The sequence below is a fragment of the Conger conger genome, chromosome 1, assembly GCF_963514075.1.
Source record: "Conger conger chromosome 1, fConCon1.1, whole genome shotgun sequence".
Lineage (NCBI taxonomy): Eukaryota > Metazoa > Chordata > Actinopteri > Anguilliformes > Congridae > Conger > Conger conger.
The window spans coordinates 55,699,546-55,722,723 of record NC_083760.1 but is presented as its reverse complement, the minus strand read 5'-3'; the positions used below and the strand labels follow the sequence as shown (position 1 = coordinate 55,722,723).

At 42.0% G+C, this 23,178-nt stretch overlaps 2 protein-coding genes across 2 annotated transcripts; one reads left to right on the top strand and one right to left on the bottom strand.

Annotated features, from left to right (window-relative positions):
- Positions 1-1,357: 1,357 nt before the first annotated feature.
- LOC133125308 (2-iminobutanoate/2-iminopropanoate deaminase-like) lies at positions 1,358-7,007 on the top strand. Its single transcript, XM_061237135.1, has 6 exons — positions 1,358-1,556; positions 2,762-2,867; positions 3,023-3,077; positions 3,933-4,001; positions 5,596-5,651; positions 6,380-7,007. Exons 1-6 carry the CDS (start codon positions 1,492-1,494, stop codon positions 6,440-6,442), a joined length of 414 nt encoding a protein of 137 aa, XP_061093119.1. The 5' UTR covers positions 1,358-1,491; the 3' UTR covers positions 6,443-7,007.
- Positions 7,008-7,589: 582 nt separating this feature from the next.
- LOC133125299 (calphotin-like) lies at positions 7,590-21,791 on the bottom strand. Its single transcript, XM_061237127.1, has 4 exons — positions 21,390-21,791; positions 13,342-14,544; positions 9,839-9,949; positions 7,590-9,481 (listed from the first exon to the last, which is right to left on the bottom strand). The coding sequence occupies exons 1-3, from the start codon at positions 21,481-21,483 to the stop codon at positions 9,873-9,875; spliced, it is 1,374 nt and encodes a 457-aa protein (XP_061093111.1). The 5' UTR covers positions 21,484-21,791; the 3' UTR covers positions 7,590-9,481; positions 9,839-9,872.
- Between the last annotated feature and the right edge of the window lie 1,387 nt (positions 21,792-23,178).

Genomic DNA, 23,178 nt, shown 5'->3' with positions numbered 1-23,178 from the left:
ATGCCTGCCATTTACATGTGATTATTCCATTGACATTGAAAATGAAATGAATGTGTTTGTCATTGAGAGAGTGGCAAAGACAAGCCAACATTTTGGGTTTATAACTTTTTAGGTAGGTTTTTGGTCATGGAATTTGGATCACGGATGAATAGACTTTAACACAACGTTAAAAATATATTGACTATGTTGTATGTATGTTGTATGTTTTGTTAATGACGGAAAAGCGGTGGCGTGTTGAATAAGAAAGTGGGTCACTATTATTCAAGTTTGGGATTTACCAGAAAGTGTTTATTTAGAGGCGGCACGGATGGTGCAGTGGGTAGCACTGCCGCCTCACAGCAAGGAGGTCCTGGGTTCGAATCCCTGTCGGCCGGAGCCTCTCTGTGCAGAGTTTGCATGTTCTCCCCTTGTCTGTGTGGGTTTCCTCCCACAGACATGCAGGTTAGACTGATTGGAGAGTCTAAATTGCCCATAGGTATGAGTGTGTGTGTGTGAGTGAATGGTGTGTGTGCCCTGTGATGGACTGGCGACCTGTCCAGGGTGTATTCCTGCCTTTTGCCCAATGTATGCTGGGATAGGCTCCAGCCCCTGTTCAGGATAAGCGGGTTAAGATAATGGATGGATGGATGTTTATTTAGACTATGTTAGTTACAGGGTGAGGGCATGTGAAAGGGTTCCACTGAGTTGTTATTGGTGTCAGGACTATGAACATGTGGCAGATGTTTGCAGAAAAAGGGTGCACAGGTAGAAGGCGTGGAAAAGAAAGATGTTCAGAGGAAGACTGCACTGTTGGCTAAAGACAAGGCTGTTTGTTATCACCGTGGCAGCGGGAGCAAAGCAGTGTGAAGGTAGGAAGAGGGAAAGTAAGTTGGAAAAGAGCACAGTAAAATAACATGCAGGACGAGAGTGAGGGAAGAAACGGGAAATGTGAGGAAAGAACCGGATAGAGCTGGGATTGTGGAAAAATTCTAGGGAGATGTGACCGAAAAATCATGCATTCAGAAAGGAGAACGTTTTTGGCTGTTGCGATGGTGATTAATTGTGCAAGAAAGATAGAAACAAAATCAGAGAGGATCAGGATGGTGGTGGAAGCAGCTAAAGCGATTTTGGGTAGCCTAACTGATTTTTTGCGAAGCGGTTTAGAGGGAGTCAGTCAGACGCCTGGGATATAACGTTAGGGAAATAGTAAAGAATTGGGATACAGTTATGGGAGAGTTCATTATTGTTATTATCAGTTTTTTTATATATATATTTGTTGGTTTCTTTTTAAAAACATTTCTTTATTTTGGAATGATCTGTTCGTATCCAGTAGGTGGCGGTAGAACCATACGGCGTATACCGAAAATATAACCAAAGAAGAAGAATCAGCTGACTTCCGAGCGCTTCTATAACTTCTGTTCGTGTGCGCCTGAGTTGTATGTTACTCATCAACAGCGCAGGTCCCTGATATTTATCGTGCACTCAGAAATCCAGCAGTAGCCACCTTTTGCTATGTCTGCAATAATAAGGAAGATTATCAACACTGCGAAGGCCCCTGCGGCCATTGGTCCATACAGGTGAGAGCATATTCATAACATTGTTTGATCTACTTCTGTCATAACGACGAAATGTTGAAATATCTACTATTCCTAGGCATTGTCCAATTAATGTGTAACATACAATCTCGTGTAGTAATAAAATAACACGAGATTGTATGTAGCCTACATTTCTTGTGAATGTATAGCCTATTTCTTATCAGACCACGTATAATCATATTGAAGAATCCGAAAATCGCCTTGCGTAATGTTGGGGTGTTCCATTTTAATACAAACTTCATTTAAGCAATGAATAACTTTCATTTAATTTATTCCAAATAAGTATTGTGACACTTGATGCTAAGTACACTGACACAACGAAGCCCGCGTTTTAAGCTATTTTCCGGGACAAATATTGCATGATCCTGGGTGCATAAAATGATGCAATAGCCTCCCCCAATTTTAAAAGCATTCGCTAATTCTGCTAATTTTGCTGAAGGGGTGTTACCATCTCAGCCAATAGGCAAAGGGGAGGATCTGCCATCCAAATTGGCAGGTGATTAAATAGAGGCTAGGCGGAGAAATATAGGCTAGGCCTAGAGCGGGGGTGCACAACTTTTCTTCAGGGCGGCCTGTAGCGTAGTGGTTAAGGCCCATGACTGGGACCCACAAGGTCTGTGGTTCGAATCCCAGTGTAGCTGCAATATGATCCGCGCAGCCGTTGGCCCTTTGAGCAAGGCCCTTAACCCTGCTCCAGGAGAGGATTGTCTGCCGAATGCCAACAACCAACTAATTTATATGGAGATTCTGTCCCTCTCTTCTGTATTATTGAACAATTATTCAAAATGTTCATGAAATGTCCAGTGAAAAGCGTTATGTACATTTCTAGCCAGCAGGTGGCAGTGCCACATTGCCTCAGAAATGGCTAAATTGCTAGAGCTGGAAAAGTAGTTCGCCTTCGATGCCGAAGTGGGAACGTTCTAAACGTTTTACATTTTAGGTATTTAGCATATACACTGTTATCCATAGTGACGTACACGGTTTGCATGATTATTTACATGTAATCAATTTGTACAGCTGGATATTACTGAAGCAATTCAGGTTAAGTGCGTTGCTTAGGGATATGATACAAGGACGGTGCTGAGTTACAAGTTCAGTCCCCTCACCATTATCCTGCACCCCCAATAATACTGATTCAAATGAACAACAGTGTCCTGGTTCATGTTCTATGTCTACACTGTATTCAGCCAAGCAGTGGTGGTGGACCGTACCATGTACATTTCCGGGCAGCTGGGAATGGATCCTTCCTCAGGGCAGTTGGTGACTGGAGGTGTGCAGGCTGAAGCCAAACAGGTAAGGAGTCTTAGGAGTCTCTGTAGGCTTGGAAATGGCTTTCTGAAAATATGGCTGGCGAAAACATCTGTGTGTTTGATTAGTGTGCATTGTCATGCTTGTGAAACAGCCCTCGTTAAAGCTACAATTGTGAAATCATTGTCTTATCCCCTTAGGCTCTCATTAATATGGGAGAGATTCTGAAAGAGGCTGGATGTGGCTACAGCAATGGTGAGGCTTGCCAAGAGACATAAAGTGTTGAATTTTTAGAATTAGTGTACAAGATTAAACCAGAAATGTTGCTGATGTATTTATTTTGACATATCTTTCAGTCGAACAATATGTACACTCAGTGATCACTTTATTAGGTAGACCTGCAGACCAGCTTCATAATGCCAATCATATGGCAGCTTCTAAATGCATAGAAGCATGCAGATGTAGTCAAGAGGTTTAGCTGTTTCAGACCCAATGTCAGAATGGGGAAGAAATGTGATCTAAGTGACTTTGACCATGGAATGATTGTTGGTGCCAGAAAGGGTGGTTTGAGTATCTCAGAAACAGCTGATCTCCTGGGATTTTCACACACAACTGTCTCTAAAGTTTGCCGAGTGCAAAGAATAGTGTCAAAAACAAAAAAAACATCCAGTGAGAAACGCGTTGTTAATGAGAGAGGTCAGATTGGTGAAAGCTGACAGGAAGGTGACAGTAATGCAAATAACCAGGCATTACAACAGTGATATGCAGAAGAGCATCTCTGAACACACAATGCGTCAAACCTCTAAGTGGACAGGCTACAGCAGCAGAAGACGTAATAAGTCTAAAAAATAAGTCTAATAAATACCTAATAAAGTGAGTGTATGACTGCTGGAATGAGGCCAGTTTAATTTAAAATGAGTGAATTTAGGAAAGTAATTGAAATTCAGTTGAGAAATCCTCACGTAATTTTATCGAGATGTTTCAATTCATGCATTGTAATTGAAATTATTTTCCTGAATTTAAATGGAACTGAAATCAAGTGAAATGGCTTCAAACTGAATTCTGCATTCATGTGAAATTCTGTTTATGGAAACATCTTGTCTTTCCCAGTTGTGAAAACCACTGTACTGCTGGCAGACATGAATGACTTCACAAATGTAAATGATATTTACAAGCAGTGTAAGTACAAGCAGGTAATCATTCCATGTTCTGTTTGGAGCGCTTGTGTAAAGATAGTTGGGACCTGTTGGTAAATTAGGCATACTTTTTTGTCCACTTTATCAGGTGCATCCTTTGTACTTCCATGAGTGTCCACATGGTGTCAGCACTTGTGTTATATTTGCATACTGTATAACTGGAATGTGTTGGGCATTTTTTTATGTCGCATTCATATACATTTGTTTACACATACTTTAATTTGTACATAATGTGAGAACACAGAAATATAAAGTTGTGTGCAGACATTGGGTAAAGGCAATATGATCGCTGTGGGTTGAAGCAAACTTGGCAATCTTGCCACATTTGTCATTAATCAGAATTTATTCATGTATTTATGTGTTTATGTGTTTATTTTAATAAAACACTTGATAGCCGCTTCCTTTTATGAATTCTAAAATATTAGCAAAAACTGTTATACTATTATGATTTTGTAATTGGACGTGTTTGTTAAGCTGGATGAATTGTGAATAGTATAAACACACTGCTATAGGTATCCCAACATCTCTGTGAAACAATAGACCATAGAGTCACACTGTAACTGGAGCTGCTGCAGGGGGCTGGCCTCAATGCAGACCCCACCTCCTCAGGGAGGAACATTTCCTCAGCTAGAACACTGAGCAATGGTGGAGTCGACTAGAAAAACCCCTTCCCACAGCAGTACATTGACTGAAAAGTGTTCTACCAGAATACACAGAGTACACGAATAGCCTGGTACCAACGCTGAGATTTAGTATTTGCATGCACATATCACTGTACCACCTTTTTTCTTTCTGAAGCCAAAGATTATTACAGACGAGCGCAGTGGCTAGTACACTGTCCAGGGGGTGTGGTGCAGCACGAGGAGCTTCAAGCCACATAATGCTGAATAAGCCAATTCCACAGTGCTGCCCAGATTCAAACGACTGAATTCCGCGAGTCTTGTTTGAATCTGGGCAGCACTGGATAATTGTCTTGCCCTCAATTCTTTGGCTTTAAGTGGCCTCATGTTCCAGCTCTTATTGGAATTCAGAGGAAATGAACCGACAACAGAATAGACCCCCATAATGCCTGCATAGCGGGGACGGTGTCCGTTTCTTCGAACATCATCTATCGCAAAGCTATCCCGAGTTCGGTTTTCTCCAATTTAAATCAGCCTGCTTACAAGTGGTTGGGTTGAGGGAGGGGATGAGGTCATGGTGTCGGGCTCAAACGGTAACTGCACACGTTGCTTCTGTGTTCCCTCTCTACACGTGACGGCTGCCGTCCTCTTCAGGCACTGCGGGATTTACTGAAGGAACCGGTTATGGGCCCAGAGCCGGGGCAGGGCCCCCTGTCATAACCTTTATTTTGGAAACTCGCCCTAATTGCTTCAGTTAAAAGCAGTGTTACAAGATGGTTCATAGGTGTTGCATAAGTTGCTCTGGAAATGCTCACTAAAGTGCAAATGGATTAATGTAAAATGAATGGTATGGTGCCATTCCTTGAGAAGCATTTCTGTCAAGTTTGCTTCAGTCAGCGTTGTTTTCTGGTACCACGCCTATGAAGCAGCTAACGTGTCTCTGTCGCTTTCTTGCAGTCTTTAGCACAAGCTTCCCAGCCAGAGCTGCTTACCAGGTGGCAGCCCTACCGAGAGTAAGCTCCCGATACGGTCTCCCCCATTTCTCTCTCAAATGCACATCTTTTGTTTAGGAATGATTTAAGGTGAGACCGCGTGGCACAGTCTGCAGGGCAGCTGACTTTGCTATAAACAAATCCCTGTGCCACATGCAGTTCAATTCCTTGCCATGGTACCTTCTGTACTGTAATCCCATCTCTACCTGTAACCCTCTCTGTTCCCCCCCTGCCTGAATAATGTAAAAAATGCAGACTGTCTGCTCTCCTTTTTTGCAAAAAAAGTGTTTTCAGTTGGGATTGTTACCTTGAGAAGGGGAGATGATGTGTATGATTTAACATGTGGAGTCAGGTTAGGTACAGGTCCTGAGGGGTGAGGGGGTGCGTTGAGTAGGAGGAACTTGCATTTTTAGCCTTATGTAGCCAGCAATAAATCTTATGTAGATACTGCCGAAATCTTGGTGCAGTGACATGTTGTGGAAAACTGAGTCCTAAGAAACCAGGTGAAACATTTAGTAATTTCTTCACAAAACAAATGCAGAGTCAAACTGAAGTGAATTCCTGACTAAAACACTTTTCCATATGTTCACTTACCAGTGTGGAAGTTCAAATGCTAATCCCCTCCTTACTGGTTCTGATTTCAGAGGCCTTCAGCTTTAGTAACGTTAATGAATCACTGCATGACCTGCAATGTAATGTTGACTTTCACAGGTGCCTGTGTAAATCTGACCCTTGTCTCTCTGCCTCAGGGTGGACTGGTGGAGATTGAGGCGGTCGCTGTCCTGGGCCCCATCACTGACTCCTCCTCCTGACTCGCCCCACAGCTCCAGCACAAACTGTAACTGCCTTCACACTGAACCTATGACAGACCTTTAATCGGATACTATGGTAGCTCTATAGAGAAGGGTCTTTAAATCTTTGATTGCCATTGTGCAGTATTGTCTGTAGATCAGACATTCCATTGAGAATGGCTGGAGTTTTCCTTGTTTAGTAGTTATGTTGATTTCTTTTTTATTTTCTTTTTTTAAGCTTAATTTGATATTAACTCTGTTTGGGATCAAATTTTTGTCTTCAACCAGCCCATTTTTGGATCAGTCTATTCTTGGGTGAAGCACTTGTTGATACTCATCACATTAACATCACTCATTTTCACATATTTCTGTCCCATTTGGTGTTTAAGTATGCTCAGTGTACACCTGGATCTCATTTCATTACTGTAGACCACCTTGGCCTGGTGCGTTTCGTATATGTGAAAAGCTCCTGCAGCCATTGTCAATATCAGGTGACTGTTTTCATATCAGTTCTGACCGATGTCGGGAATACCAAGTGCCTCCCCCGATTTTATTGCATTCTAAAATAAATAAACTATTAACTGGTTCTGACGGTTTTAATTTACAGAATGTTAAAATGTGAGTGGAGTGAGTGCTGGAAGAGTACAGCTAGCTGGGCCTGGGAAAAGACATGATACACCTCACATCTATCCCTCTGTGCACTTTGCCCTGCTTCTGAAATGACCATGCTCTGCCCCCAGATCCTTGTGCTTCATTCTCATTGGCTGCATTCAAATATCAGTGAGGCATTCAGTCATCTGACCCCTAGACCCCTTCGAAGGAACCTCGTGGTGAACTGTCCCATGCTCACCATGCCCGAGTCAAATGTGTGTTGGAAATGCTTCCAACTCTTTAGATACTTGTAACATTTAAACTCACAGCATTTGCAACAAAATGTGTTACCAAAGCAACCAATCATAGTTTTCTCTGAATAATATTGGTGAAGAAATGTTTCAATTAAAAATAAGTAACTAAAAGTTAGTAATTGGCAGGAAGTTTTCTGATATCAAAAGGGTTAAGGTGTATAATACAGTAGTAGACATCATCTATGTGTAAAGTAATTAAACCACCGTTTTCACATATTACAGGTCCTATGTGGTGGAGCTTCTTTCTGAACAGACTGGCACTGTAACCATTAGTGAGGGATTTTTATTTATACTGTACACAAGAGTAGTTGCATCAAAAACAATTCCTGGGTGCATATTTTACAGGTAAAGGACTGTTCCCAGCCCTGCATAGCAACAAGAGTGTAACAAGGCATATTATCATAACCCCCATGTCATTTACTTGCTACATTATATAATATTATTTTTTAAAGACATAGCCATAAACCATATAAGGCATTTAAAAAGGAGGAAAGCATTTCAAAAACCTTCTTGTCATTTAGTTTCACAAATGGTATGTGGAGCCATTAGAAAGCTGAGGCCACAAAAGAATAACAACTCTAAAATAGGAGCTCTGATTTTTACAGGGTTACAATGGCACACGTGAATACCAGCTCATTATCACTCCAAATGTGATGGCAGGCGTGTGATGCGCACACATTTCAGGAACAGATTTATTTAGCAGCCTTTATTTAATGCATCCACCCAGGACTGGACAGCTGGGGTTCTGTTCCAGACCATGCTCTTGTGCTAAGAAAGTATTTTAAGTGCTTAACATTGCACTGTAAGCTTGGCTTTTAATGATTGTTTTTATGAATATGTAAAGGTTTAGTTTGTTTTCTTTCTTTTTTTTCAATGTACTGCACTGCACTTTTATCTTTTCATTTCTTTTTTGCTCTTTTATGCTTTTGATTTTAAATTTAAAATAGCTATTGAATGGCACTTTTTTCTTTTAATCCATCCATCTTTTCTGTAAAGCACATTGAATTGCATTCTCAGTGTGGTTGTCGTGACATCCGGTTGTGGTCAGGTCGCAAAATCGACTGAAAGTTGCCCTTGCTTGTGGAGAGGCCCTCAAATGTTTGCTTTGTCAGTGAGAACATTGACTGTTCATAGCAGCCTTTTGCCTTCTTCTGCAACCGTATTACCCAAGGGCACAAACGGTTTTGTTTGAGCAAAAACTATGTGGATAAAACATGGGCCATTTTCAATGGATCAACATACCATATAACATAAGACATACATTTGGTTTTCTTTCTCTGCTCAGATCAAATGTTAGGCACACTTGTGAATTAATGCGTGATTCTTACAGGGATCAAATCACAAACCAAGTAACTTCACAGACCTGTTGGCTAAAGTGAAGAAGAGAGAGAAGTTGCACATAGCACATAGCAGAAGCATACATACGAGATCTAAAACGTGCTGCGATCCCTGTTTTTCCTCATGGATCAGGTAAGCATTTTGAGATTTCTCAGACCTCTTTGCAAAAGCAGTAAGCTGAATTCAACATTAGCAGGACTTAAAATAGCATGAAGTAGTCTGTAATATAAAGTTCTTTCTTCAGGCTTAACCCTTGTATTCGAACACTTGTGCATATTCTTATTCACAGTTACATTTTTGGCTTGTATTCCTTGTGAGTGGATGAGTTAAGTGTTATTAATTTATGTAAAGCTATATTACACTCTTGGAAACTACAGTGTTAGTTCCACATTGGCACATATAAAGTGTCAATGCAGAGTGTTGTAAACATGGAATTTCTCAGTCTGCTGCAGTAGGATGTACTATCAGAAATGTGTCTACACTTAAGGAACAGGTGCTTGGAGCATATGTGAGTTCATTGTATTAACAGTGCTAATAATAACAAGATGAACAGGAGATATATTTACAAAATCAGGAGGGGGAATAAAACCCTGCCACCACATTCATGGGAAAGAAAGGCATGGTGGCGGTGTATCAACGGTGATCTTGGTCTATTTCTTGGCAACCGGAGAGGAGCTGTTTCTGACATTCTATTCTGTAAACCTGTTCTTTAAAAAAACATTTGTCTTTAAAATACGCAGGTTTTTTACTCCTGTCTTCTTGATGAATAGAAGATGGCTGGTGTTTGAAAGGACAGCCCCTTTGTTTCTCATAGTGTCTGCAAGTAAAAAAACAAAATGGCAGGATATCAGAGTAGAGCTAAAGGGATGGGGAAGAAAGAATAGGATCTTATTGCAGACTACAGTTGGAAACTTTTATTCACTTATCCATGTTGGTGATTGGCCAGTTGACAAATGGTCAATTATCTAACACTTTGCTAAGTTATAACACCTTAACAGAAAGAACAATTAAGTTTCCTTTTTGGATCATACTAAAGTACAAATACATTTTAGGCACTAGAGGTAAAAAAATTATTTGCATTTGTACAACTGACATTGTCATTTGAAGGTGCATTATACATTCCTATTAAAGAACAAAACATGAAAGGAGTGGAACTCAAAGAGAACAAACTCACCCAGGGGGTCTCCTCTGTCTTGACAGCTGCCACTTTAGTCATTCTTCTTAGCCTCCTCACTTCCTGTTTGTGGCAAGGCCGGCTCTTCAGCTTTGGTCTCCACTGCTACGCCTGGAAACAGGACCCAGAGGCAGTGAATCGGCCGTGTCACTCACGGGTCTAGAGGCTCAGTGGAAGCACAATGGGTCACTGCTGCTCCCACTTATAGCATATCTGTGAGAAGGGGCACATGCAGGAAATTCCATGCATGGAACAGGGTCTGTGTCGGTGATATGCTGTACACTGACATGAGCTGTCACGGTATGAAAAGAAAAGACTGGTGGGGAGGGGAGTGCGCAAAACAGTCAACAAAACAATAACCCCCCTGCCTGAGTGATGAACATTCCAGGGGTTAACAGGAACATCTTGTTCAGCAGAGGCAGTTTAGCAAACAGACCGGCCCCGCAGAGTTCCTCAAACGGGCAAACAGGCAGGGTGGGACGCTATGCAAGCCCTGCTGCCGTTACGTAAGGCTCTGTCTGCACGTGCAGAGTGAGGGGCCTCAGTGCACATAGTACAGTATGTGCTTTCCATGTTTGAGAAGCAGCACACACGGTATGTGTTAAACCGCTGAACTACCGATACTACCGATACTATTACTAACATTCACAAGATTTATTCTTTAATTTTCAAACTATTTATCTTTAATGTGGTGGACAATATGTTCCAGGTTTAATCTAATTAAACAAAACTGAAGTAAGTATAATATGCCATAGGCAGTAAGTATAGTGGAAAGTATACGTGGTGTGTATTTCACAGTGCACAGAAAGCTGCAAAGTTTATTGAGATGACTAGAAAAAAATATTTATCATACCATCTCATTATACTATGAAATCTAATTTTTCATTGCAGAGTACTAACACTAATACAATTAAATTAATTAAAACTATGACATTTGTTTTTGTTTTCAAGGCAGCTAAGTATTGATGAAATGCATTTTCACTTTACCTTTTGTGATAAATCTACCCAAATATATCTTCCCAGTATGTGGGAACCTGCAATAAACTTGAATGTTATCCCTTAGGCACACAGTAAAATTTGCTTCCCAGGCATGACAAAGAAATACCTCAACATCAAGGAACTCTAGCAATCTTAATCTTATTTCTAAAGGCAGACACCAGAAAATCGTGTTGTGTGTGTGTGTGTAATGTGTGTAGAGCGCATTTAGAGATGTGTGCTAAGAAGAGAGGCTTCACAGTGTTATTTATATCAAACAAAATGGTGTTTTATGTGGACAGTATGAAAGCTTATGTTTGTACAAATAACAAGAAGGGACAAGTCAATAGCTTTAAAACTGTTTTTGTACAAAGGTCACAATTCTGTTCAACTCTCCTCCAGCCCCTCTAGAAATCAAAACATACAATCCAGCTCGATGTAAATTTGCATGAGTACTAGCCACTAGGTTTACATTTCTTATGTAATTCAAGGCAATGGCGCATAAGTTTTGTCAGTGTGGACGCGCACTGGGCCAGAAATATGTGACTAAATCCGTTGTGTGAAAGAAGTCAGACAACCAGGAAGAGTATGACCCGCTCTGGCTAAGCCGGTGCCGGTCATAGCATCTCTGTGCCTGCTTTGTTTCAACTACATTAATCATTCTTTTCAACCGCAGGACAATACACACTCTGTTCTACAAAGTACTACTGAGCTTTTTTTTTTTTTTTTTTAAATCACCAAAAACAAGGTTTTGGAAAATGAAGCCAAGAAATGAATTTGAAGGGATAAACCAGGCTTTTAAAGGAATACATCAACATTTTGTTAAATATACCTTTTCCCCACTTACCAAGACTTGCACCTTACAGCAACTCCGAAGCTGTCTTGCTTACACACGGGATCATGTGTACTTGAAATGCACTTGCGGGAAAACGTTTTTTTATAAAAACGAGAGACGTTGTTTTCGGAGAAGTTAGACGGTTGGAACTGCTGAACACACATGTATCCTTCAGTCATCCGCTGGTTGAACGCAGTGATCCGCGCAACTTCTGAAGGCAGAGCTAGATACATGTGTGTTCAGGAAGGATACATGTGTGTTCCGGGGTTATAGTGCTAACCGTCTAACTAAAAAAACTACGTCTCTCGCTTGTACCATTCTTTTCCCATACACGTGTATTTCAAATATACATGATACCTTGTGTAAAAAAAGACAGCTTCGAAGTTGCTGTAAGGTGTATTTCTTCTCTTTGAAGGAGGTAGGCTACTGACTCCTTTAAGCTTCAAGTCTTTATGCTACCCGAACACGTTATGCTAACATGGAAACCGAGCCAGTGAATGCACTAAAATTAAAATGAAATCGAGCAACTCGTGTAAGTCTGGGTAAGCCGGAAAAAAGTTTGGTGTATTCCTTTAATAGGCATCTATTTCTGGGTCATCAGGCACGTCCATGGATTTTCCCTGAGTCTCATTTTAAGATAACTTTTTAAATTATCAGAATGTTAGAAGTTAATGCTTCTGTTGAGAGATTTGTTAAGACAACTGTAAGGTCCAGTACTGGTAGTTGTTTTATGTGGGTATCTCTTAAACATTGTTGACCCAAAAGCTAATTTACATTGTTTTCACTACAATTCATTCTTACAACCCACTTTGTTCATTATGAAAGAGAACAAACAAATGTACTGTGTAAGCCTTGGTAACCAACTCTTTAATGAGTCTGTTGTGGCCTTGGGAGTGCTGTTAAATACAATGGGTCCACCAGGGCTACTGCAAACTGCTTACAGTATTAAACAATAAGGCAGTGCCAAGAGAAGTCTGACCGCAGGAGCAGCTGAAGAGGATAGCCAGATCTATAGGCATGTCTCCTTCTGCTATTTTTGAATGTGTATGTGTGTGTGTGTGTACTATGCGTGTGTCTGCTTTCAAGTTTGCAAAGAAACATTTCATTTATTTGGCCTCACAAACGATTTAGCAAACAGAGATGACACTCAGTGCATTTAGACAGCCTGTCATCCCTGCATAATAAAGCAGATGAGCTATGAGCTATGCCTCTGGGGGGCTCATGTGCATTTCTTTGCCTATAATGGCAGATGTGGCTGGCCCAGTTCCAAAAGGACCACAACTGAGCTACAGAGATATTTTTAGACCAGCCCTAAATTATATGCGGAAAAACAGGTGATTCAAGTTACCTTTGCTCACTGAAAGGGACACCAATTAACTGAGCATGTGAGAGGCAGTGACCTGCAGAAAGCCATGTGGGGGGTGAGGGTGTGGCCACCACTGTGAGCTCATTTATTGAACCTCAGTTACAATGCTCTCATAGTGAACAAACTTCCTCACCACCCCCACTGCTTCAGACAGCTTTACACCGAGTTGCAGTTCATATCATTGGTAGGATCCTGTCAGTAAAGTTATTATAGGTGACATAGACCATTGCACACAGAGACAGGGCACCACAGGTGTGTTCTGTTCTCACTAAAGTGGGCCGTTTGGCCAGTGTAGGGAGAGTAAGGACTCGGTTCTACCACACGCACCTTCCGCTTTGGTCTCAGGGGCAGGGCTCTGGGCCTCAGGCACAGGTTCAGGGGCACTGGAGGGCAGCTCCACTACAGCGGGGGTGGGGTCTGTGGGGACAGTCTCCGCAGGGACCTGGGGTACCTCCACCGATGCGGTGGGTGCTGCCACCTCCTCCTTTGCAGGCTCCTGAGGGCTGGGTTCAGCGGACGGAGCCGGCGGCTCTGGGGCGGGTGTGACTTTGGGCTCCTCTACTGCTACAGGAGTGGCAGGGGCGGCCTCCGCTGCAGCCGGGACCGCTTCAGGTGTGACAGGGGCTGCCTCTGGAGCAGGAGCCTCTGCTATGGGAGCAGCTTCGGGTACAACAGGGGTCTGTTCTGCTACAGGGGCTGGTTCAGGTACAACAGGGGCCTCCTCTGCTGCTACGGGGCCTGCTTCAGGTACAACAGGGGTCTGTTCTGCTATAGGAGCTGGTTCGGGTACAACAGGGGTCTCCACTGCGGCTACAGGGGCTGATTCAGGTACAACAGGGGTCTGTTCTGCTGCTACTGGGACTTGTTTGGGTACAACAGGGGTCTCCTCTGCTGCTACAGGGGCTAGTTCTGGTACAACAGGGGTCTCCTCAGCTGCTACAGGGGCTGGTTCGGGTACAGCAGGGGTCTCCTCTGCTGCTACAGGGGCTGGTTCTGGTACAACAGGGGTCTCCTCAGCTGCTACAGGGGCTGGTTCGGGTACAACAGGGGTCTCCTCTGCTGCAGGGACCGGCTCAGGGGCAGCAGCGACCTCCGTTACAACGGCGGCTGATTCGGGGGCAGGGGCCTCCTCGGGCACAACGGCTGGTTCCGGTGCATCAGAGGCAGGCTCTGTAACGGCAGGGACCTCCTCCACCACTGCAGGGGCAGACTCAGGGGCAGGAGCTGCCTCCTCTGCAACAGGGGCAGACTCCGGTACGGTGGCCGTCTCTGGGGTGTCTGCAGAGGCCTCGGGTAGGATGCTCTCCACTAGCGGCTCGCTCTCAGTGACAGCCTGGAGCTCCTGGGACTCGTGGGACTCTTGGGCCTCCTGGGCCTCCACAGCCACATCCAGGGCCTGGGTCACCACAGGCTCCTCCCGCTCTATGGGCCCTGGCGGGAGATCATCCGGCAGCGGGCTCTGAACGGGCAGCTGCATCTGGTCCGCGATGGTCTCACAGTCCTCTGCAATGAAGCCATTTTGATGGCCCACTGTCAAAATGAGATAGAAGAGGCAGGTTGACACCAACACACCCACATGCAGTATGCCATCCAGCATGAAAGTCTAAACAACTCTTGATGTATAAATAGGAGCTATACCAAATTCTGTCACTACTACAGCTAGGGACAACTGTTCTCACCTGCAATTCAGTCATCCCCAGCAAGAGGTCAATAGAGCCTTCTCGTTGGTCAGTTATCACATTGTCCCTCCCCAGTAATCAACATCAATTGTCAACAATTGAACACTGACAATGATGGGCAGCAATGTTCCCAAAACATTGTTTTATGATCGCATTTCAGCATGGTCAACTGGATAATGGTCATTATTTACCACTGGTCAGTGTACACTTATCCAAAGGAAGAAATGCATATTTCTGCATTACCAAAATTGGTTGGAATAGACTAGCATCCTGAACATCAGTGGCAATAATTTGTAATCCGTTAGTGTGGCAGTGCAGGACTCATGAAATGCGTGAATCGGCAGTCTGGACTAGTTCAAGCCTGAACCTTGCTCTATTGTACTTGCTATAAGCACCATCTAGCGCAATTTCGTACTTGGACAATTCTTGAACTCCCATGACCTTTTGAGACATTGCTAGCTTAAATGCCACAATGTGAGCATTGGATGTCAAATGAACATATCTGAGGGTTTCATTATATGCTTTCAATGTGTAAACTGCATTATCTGAAAATGCAGTCCTCAAAGAATAGACATTGATTGATGCTATCCGCAACTGAGCAATAACTTAATGCATCAATGATCATGGTGAATAACTTTTTAATTGGATATAATTCATTTTCCTTGAAAACAAATAAAATACACAAGACATAATGAATTGTCATCTGTTCACTCGTATGTTCTTCCTGATTTGAGTCAGCAGCCTGTGGCATGTGCCCACGTACTTCTGCTGAAGTTGTTTTCAGGAAGCCAAAAACCATCGGCCAAATTTCGGCCTAGCTGCTCAATTCTGTTTTTTCAGTGACAGAGGATTACCATCCTTGAATTTCAGACCGCAATTCATCTTTTTGTTATGTCTATATATTGTTGTTGTTTGTGCCAGCAGAGATTATTTATAAACTTAGCAAAATAAATACACTCCGCCATCATTGTGTACTGTATCAGGAACATAGCCTACTGTCGCACTGAGTGACCCAAAGACCTTTCTGTCTGCACAACATCCATGTCATAATCTATCCTCTCATCTGGTGTAGATGACTACATCAACCAATTGCTTTGAGGGTTATGAGGGTCATAACTGATCTGGTGCTGCAACTGGTATTGTCTGGTGCTGCAACATTCCAGTGCCTACAGTGACCCCACAGAGATTACATCGATATGGTTATATGTGGCAATCATTTCAGGTCACATTCCCAAGATCCTTAACCCATCCTTATATGTGGCATATGCAGTGACGCATATGCAGCCACAAAATACCAATAGAGAAGATGGCTCAAATAAACGCAAATATATATATACAGGGGTAACTTGATCCAGCATACCTTTGTGATTTCGACTGCAATGGGCAAGAGTGAATTAGGGTGACTGAGGGCAACAAAGATGATAAGACCTCCTGACTGCACTGTGAGTGGATGTAAACACAGCACTAAATAAAAGAGGAATCCGAAGACCCCCCACCCACCCCTATCACTACCCACCCAGCTCACAAAGCTGAGCAAACAACCATGATTGAACAGCCTTTTTCCCAAGTTTGGCTTCTTCACAAGCTCACCTGGTTTCTATGTATTCATGATTGTGATATTTTCTTTACAAAATACAGGTCAAAGTCAGTTCTGTCCACAGCAACACAAATCAAATGTAAACTGTAGCACCTTTTTCAAGCAAACTCCAGAATCACCTTAAGTATGTACACACAGGTGATTGATGTGGTCAAGAGGGGGTAAAACAATGCGATTGAGTTAACTTGCATATATGACAATGGGCCAGTTGTATGCCAAATGAAAAACCTATTAAGCATATATTATGCTAACCAGAAAAATAACGTCATTTGAAATTGGATTTTCATTTATTTAGGTCAGATAAACCAGGTTAATTTTGTACTTATAAGTAAAAAACTATTCTAATTAGCAGATTGACTACTATGCTTTGGAGATCTGGTTTGCTCTGAAGAGCATCGGCAGATTAATCCAATGGAAAATTTATAATTAAACCATTTCATGCTGTGACTACGTAACACGCTTATTTTCCTACATGCTAAGCCTTTTTAAATTGAGTTATTACCTGGAAACCTTTTCCTGAATGGTGAAAATAACAACTGCCAGCCAGATGTAACCGGCTTCAACCCATTTTCTGAAGGACACCAAAATCTCACGGTTCACTTTCAAAAACTGGCCAGTATTCAGTTATTTGATTTGTAATCAGCAGATCAGAAATAGATTTAAAACTATGAATGTACGTATCAGAATAATCACGATGACGGCTCAAAGATCATGTTAAGATTTTTCCTAGCCTTTCTTGCTTTCAACAATACAAAACAGAAGGGTCTACTTCAAGTTTTGTTAGTATTCCAGACCAGTTTCCTGGGATTTAAGTGAAAGTTATTTCTAATATATAACAGGCATTCCTCATTCCTACATCTCATAGCTGGGGCACTTCCTCTTCTTCATGCAGCTGGCACAAGGGACATTCTCCGGCTTCCCGTCGGCACTCTCCGGAAAATGATACGCAAACGGAATACCGAGCAGCACCTAACAAATGGCTTGTACCCCAAATCAGACAGATAGCAAGCATACAATGCTTTCACAAATGATCCCAATAAGTCTCATTTTAAGACAATCAGTTTTCAAACCTTGGAAGGCAAAAAAAAAAATAAAAAAATATCAAGAAGTTCATAAGCTTCAATGCTCTTCAAGCTTCAATGCACATTAAACACAGTTTTGACATTCAGGTTTTTCAATAACCCACAGGAAATGCCTACATTTTCACCACACAGAACAGCAACATTTATTGCAATAAAGAAAACAAGCAACTATTCTTTATTTTATGAAAACGGTGTAGTTGTAAATAGCGTTGGGGCAAAAAAAGCTGACTTCAGCACAAGTTGTGCTGTGCAGGGGGATTTGAGGGGATACTACGCAAAAAATGGAGACATGCACAAGACTTGAAAGGGCCATCTGTTCCTTCTGGCTGGTTGAAATGTGATTTATGTCAAACTGCATATTTGTTGAAACCCAGGGGAATGCACACACTCCTGGTACACGTGAGGTTAAAAAACTCCCTTTTTGGGGTCGCACTGACATTATTCAGCGATTTTCAGAATTTCTTCCTCCTTTGTCAAATAAGGCCCAGCAGGTATGATATCTAGGTCCTCTTGAGTAAGTCCCAGCACACACACACACGCCGCACAAATGCAAGCAGAAACATACACACACCTGCCATGCAGAAACATGCACTCAAACATGCGTGCACACACACATGTAGACACCATAATGTCACACCTTCTACAGAACAGACATGGAAAGCTCCCAGAGGGATAACATGTAAAATCTCCTTTCCTTATAGAACCCCATTCTTTCAATGAATAATTCAGCAACATTAACCTAGAATGTCACATACTAAAGGATATAAAAAGTGATATCCTCCTGTTGATGCAATGGCTTCTTTCGTTCGATTTAGACAACAGGCTACTTAAAGGCAGAGAGTGGAAAGGAATGCAACAGGCCTGCACAAAATGCATCAACAGTGCAAACTTAGTTTGGTGAAGGCAAACTTAGAACAACAAAAAGAGACCATACCATAGTACCACAGGAAAATAAATAATAAAAATACATTTTCTCTCATTTTGGAACAGTGATGCATGATATTCATAGCTTATGTAACAGAATGTACAGTGGAAGGAAATGGTGGTTGAGGCACTCTACGAGCGTTGGTATGGTTCAGCTTTGGGGGTGGGGGTGGCTCACTGGAGCAGGCCAGGGTCAAATTACAGCATTCACGTGTCTTTGAATAAGACTCCTATGCACACATAGGCTGGAGTGGGCAGGCCAAATCGCCTGGGTCTGTCCCTACTCATCACGCGATACTTCCTCCTCAGCAACCCCCACCCCATCCATCAACACCAGCATGGCTCAGGAGTCTGTTTCTCTTATAGCACTGTGCTATGTGCCTTGGCAACAGGCTAGCAGATAAGCCAACAGACAGAGCCATGGTGATACACTATATTTTCTCTGTCCTTATGCAGACTGCCATTTGATACGTTTCAACCAGTGAATTAGCGTCCTCTCCACACAGGAGGCCCACCCCTCACCCAGCTCTTGGTTGGTTTGTTTGTGTATCAACACATTCAACAGCCAAAGATCACTGCAAACCCCATCAAAACAGTGCCCAAATGAGGGGGTTGGGGAGGGGATGGGCCTGCCATCTCAGATCCCTGACAATCTTCAATAACAATCGACTGACTGACACAGGGAGCAACACACTCAGGTGATCAGTAACACACTCAGGTGATCAGGTCCTGTTCATGCAGGAAATAGGGAGAACATCCCAAGAGCGCCCCTGAAGGTTTAAGCCGTTGCTTTGCTCTACATGCGGGACTCTGACTTCATATCGCTTCCAGTTGAGCTCTTTATGGAGCAAGGACAGGGGGGGACTTATGCCAAAAATCTGACTATGCCTGTTTTGAAGAAATCACAGACAATGGAGAGAGGAGTAAGCCCTCAAGCACAGGTCTAACTGTCATGCACCGGAGCCGGGTCACAGGCATGGAAATCTACAGAAAAACCCACAGAGCTTCAAAAACCGTGGAGTTGGCATGCTCCGCACACGCGATTACATAATGCCTTCAGCTGTGCATGGTGCAATGGAGCTATGTGGCAGGGTGAGTGAATGGACAATGTAGCCCGTGTCAAGCCCCACATTGGGTACAGGCCTAGAACACAGGCCCACATGCAAAGGCAAACAAATGGCCCTGTCAAAAAATGTACATTTGTGCCCTGTACTTCTATTCTGTGTCGTCAATAGAAAGCAAGAAGACAAGAGGGGGTTGGTCTGAGCAGCTTTCCATGGAAAATATGACTCTGTCTCTTTAAGATTCGAGAAGGGTTTATTCATGCAAAACATCGACAGACAACACGTTCTAACAGTGGATTCAGACTGAAAAAAAACTGGACAGCACAAATTACATGCTAATGGCATATATCTTAACCATCTCTATGTTGGCACATCTTATTAACTACCTGGAATAGCCAGCCTGAATACCTGATGCTGGGTGTCGTACAAAAATTCAAATATACTGTTGGAGGATTCTACAAGGCTAGCTCAAAGCTCCATTTTCCTAACTGTCAACTTGTGAAACTGCTTATCTATGTCTAACTTCCTGGGGATAAAGTACAAAATGTCTCAAATTCATTGCCCTTTTTATGTCGGAGATCTTTTAACACCAGCTGACATAACAAAAAAATCAGGTGTGCACCACAAGATGTTAATAACAGGTGCTGGACAAGTTTCCTCTGAGGCAAGCAAGTTGGTTGACTTGCCTCTGCCCTAGAGGTGGAGATGTACTCATTGCCAATGTCCATGATCTCTTTAAAAAAACAAAATGACAGAAGCTTGGGGGCTGGGCATGGGGTTGGGGGTATAACAAAGAATGCATTAGTGTAAAATGGTAAGACATCCCCTAATGGAAGCCTTTGGAGGCATATGACATTCTACACCAATCAGTAAATTTCCTGAAGCTAGAAGGTTTCAAGCTAAAGAATTTTAATATGACCAAATACCGGGGCGTTTTTAAACATCATGGAGATTGGTTAAAGGCATATTGGCATAGTGTGAAAACGCAATCGCAAACTTCGGATTTTAGTAAATAGTGCATAACCATTCATGCTACTCTTAAGGTTCCCTTTAAACAGTCAGACTTTAATGTGCGATCAGCAACACTTTCTAAGATAGGCTTATAAAAAACGTTTTAATTGATTATCTGTCCCGATATTCATTTTTGATGAATTCCATCTCTTTCCATCTAAAATAATTTAAAGATGCAGGTATACCTAAATATTTTCCACGATGAACAGCAATCTGCTTAGACCGAGGGAAATGTTTGTTCTTGTTCATTACCGCATGTTGCATAACCTTTTGTTCCATATCAGTCTCGCTTCTGTTTATCGCAAATGAAGACGGAGTGTAACCTGCCTTACACTCCACTTCAGATGAAAAACAAAATTATTTCCAAATCGTAAAAAAAATAATTTGTCATTTAAAAAATCGCAATGCCCCATTACAACACATTCACCCATTCATAAAATTACAGTAACCTGGCTAGTTATATAAGGTGCAAGTACAATGAATGTACAGACAACATTGAGAGAAAGCTAAATATATGGTATGCGGTATGCAATGGGCTACTCTTTAGATACTGTAACGGAATTTGCTTCCAAAATTTGACGCTACTCTAAGTTTTCAATTGAATCTAATGAGTTATCAAAATAAAATGTATAATTAATGTCCAGTCACACCATGGATCGTAATAATCTATTTAGAGATGTAAAGTACTTTTTAATACGTTTTACATTGTTTCACAGGACAGCCAAAAAAATATTTCACTGGAATACAGAAATAAAAAATTCAACATCAGTAAATAAATATGTAGTGGAAATAATCGCAATAAAACAAGAAAATAAATGAACATAATGAACAAAATATTCCAGTTTTAAAGCGCAACTATATATCAATCAAAATACTTATATAGTTATACTCATTAGTTTTGTGAAAGGGGTGAAAGGGAGGATTCATGGGAGGCCAAGAAAGGTTCTTGCAAGCAAGGAAAGCTTGCCAAAATTTGTGGACGTGTCAATCGGCCCGCGAGGGTTAAATCCACACTTACCAAATGTACCCTCTCCATTGCTTTCCTCTGGTTTTGTCCCTGGTCTGTTGGCTTCTTGTGCTATAGTCTGGGTACTAGATGAAGAACAGCCCATTCTGATTTGGAAAGGTAGAACAAAGACTGGGTCGAAGATGTGAAAACCAGCGTAGTCAAAAAAAAAGACCTTGTTGCTCTGAGAAAACCCACTAACAACTTCAGCTTTCTGGAAACGCAGCAACACTCTTCGGTTTCTATGACTAGCTGCACATCATAATCCCCCGTCAACTGTTTATTTATTCATGCCCCGCGCCCTCATCATCCGGACGACGATTTGTTGTGATCAGTTATCATACGACCAGGGAAAGTGAAGATCTCTCCCAACTTGCACTTCACGTTATTCAGCGCCCCGGGAGCGTGAAAGCTACTGGGAGCATGCGTGGTCAGAACCTCCAAGTCAGAACTTGATTACCTTTGCGAGATGATCCTCCTGGTGGTAAAAGACGCTCAGCCCTATATGGAGAGCCTAGCTACAATGAATAAACCAAAGTTTGAACTGAGCGACGCGATAATACCGATGTATAGCCTGTGAGTCTAATTGATACTGCGAGATTATCGTTATGAAAATAGACATTGAAAGGCACACATGCAGCAAAAGTAAAAACATGCGTTTGCGTTTGCTTTGTGAAAATAAAAGCAGATAATGCAAATGCATCTGCTTATTTGTTTGGTGATTCGAAGTCCTTTCACTAATAATTGCATAAGATAAATACATACACCTCTTGTTTAAAGTTATTATGCTGCCACTCTTATATGTTGTCTGGCTTATGTAGCCTACAGGTTATAGGTTTAGCCAATAAATAAATAAATAAATAAATAATCAACGGGCAGTTATATATGCTAGTTTTTCCTGAAGCTCAAAAGGATGCACTTCCTCATTTCTGTTCATTTCACTCCTGGGATGAGCACTGTATTTTAATTGAAAGCTGTTCAGTGTGTGCACAACAGGAATTTTGCAGCGGGCAGACATTAAATAGACATGACAGTAACTAGAGTGTGAAAAGGCTAGTCGCTTGTTTTATCAGCACACAAATACCTCTCATTGTTTTTCACAAAGCCTGTCATTTTTAATAACAAGAGTGAGCCGGAGAGAGACATAAACAAGTGACTTTGAAGCCTCACAGTCAGATTGAGCTGTCTGATGCTATTAGTGCATTTTGTATGAACGGGGAAATCAGCTGTCAGTGGTAGGCAACACATAGCAGAGGGAGAGATAGGAGGGGGTTGAATAAAATTATCGAGATTATTACTCAGTGCCTCCTCCATCCAAAACAGGCCAGAGTATCTGCTCAAACAATAAAGCCGGAGTATTTTCAGATCCAAAATGCGACTAACTGAAACCAGAACACTGCACCCAAATGAGTCTTGCCCTACCACCACCATTACATACTTGACCTGTTACCAACTATTTCTTGGATGATTGGGTTCAAATTGTATACTGCAGCGTGTTATGGGTGTTCTTAAATTGCTGTCACACTTGTAGAGCTTGTATAACTCTCGATTAACCACTTCTTAGCCTACTTCAACAAAAATACAAATCCCACATTAGGTTACACACAATACAAACTCAAGTAGATGCTTTATTAACAAGGAAGTTCCAAATGGACTGACAATAATGTGGCACTATGCTTCAGTTATGATCTGCTGTCTGTTGCAATGACAAAAAACTATTGTCAAGAAATAGGTTTACCTTTAATTCTGTATGAACTTCTGTAAAACACAGCATCTATGATCAACCTCTCAAAGAGTATGA

Coding starts and splice junctions, on each gene's coding strand:
- LOC133125308 (XM_061237135.1), top strand. CDS start 1,492: ATGTCTGCAATAATAAGGAAGATTATCAACACTGCGAAGGCCCCTGCG. Junction 1,557..2,761: donor GCGGCCATTGGTCCATACAG/GTGAGAGCATAT, acceptor CACTGTATTCAG/CCAAGCAGTGGTGGTGGACC. Junction 4,002..5,595: donor AAATGATATTTACAAGCAGT/GTAAGTACAAGC, acceptor GCTTTCTTGCAG/TCTTTAGCACAAGCTTCCCA.
- LOC133125299 (XM_061237127.1), bottom strand. CDS start 21,483: ATGGGCTGTTCTTCATCTAGTACCCAGACTATAGCACAAGAAGCCAAC. Junction 14,545..21,389: donor CAATGGAGAGGGTACATTTG/GTAAGTGTGGAT, acceptor TCATTTTGACAG/TGGGCCATCAAAATGGCTTC. Junction 9,950..13,341: donor CCCTGAGACCAAAGCGGAAG/GTGCGTGTGGTA, acceptor TCCTGTTTCCAG/GCGTAGCAGTGGAGACCAAA.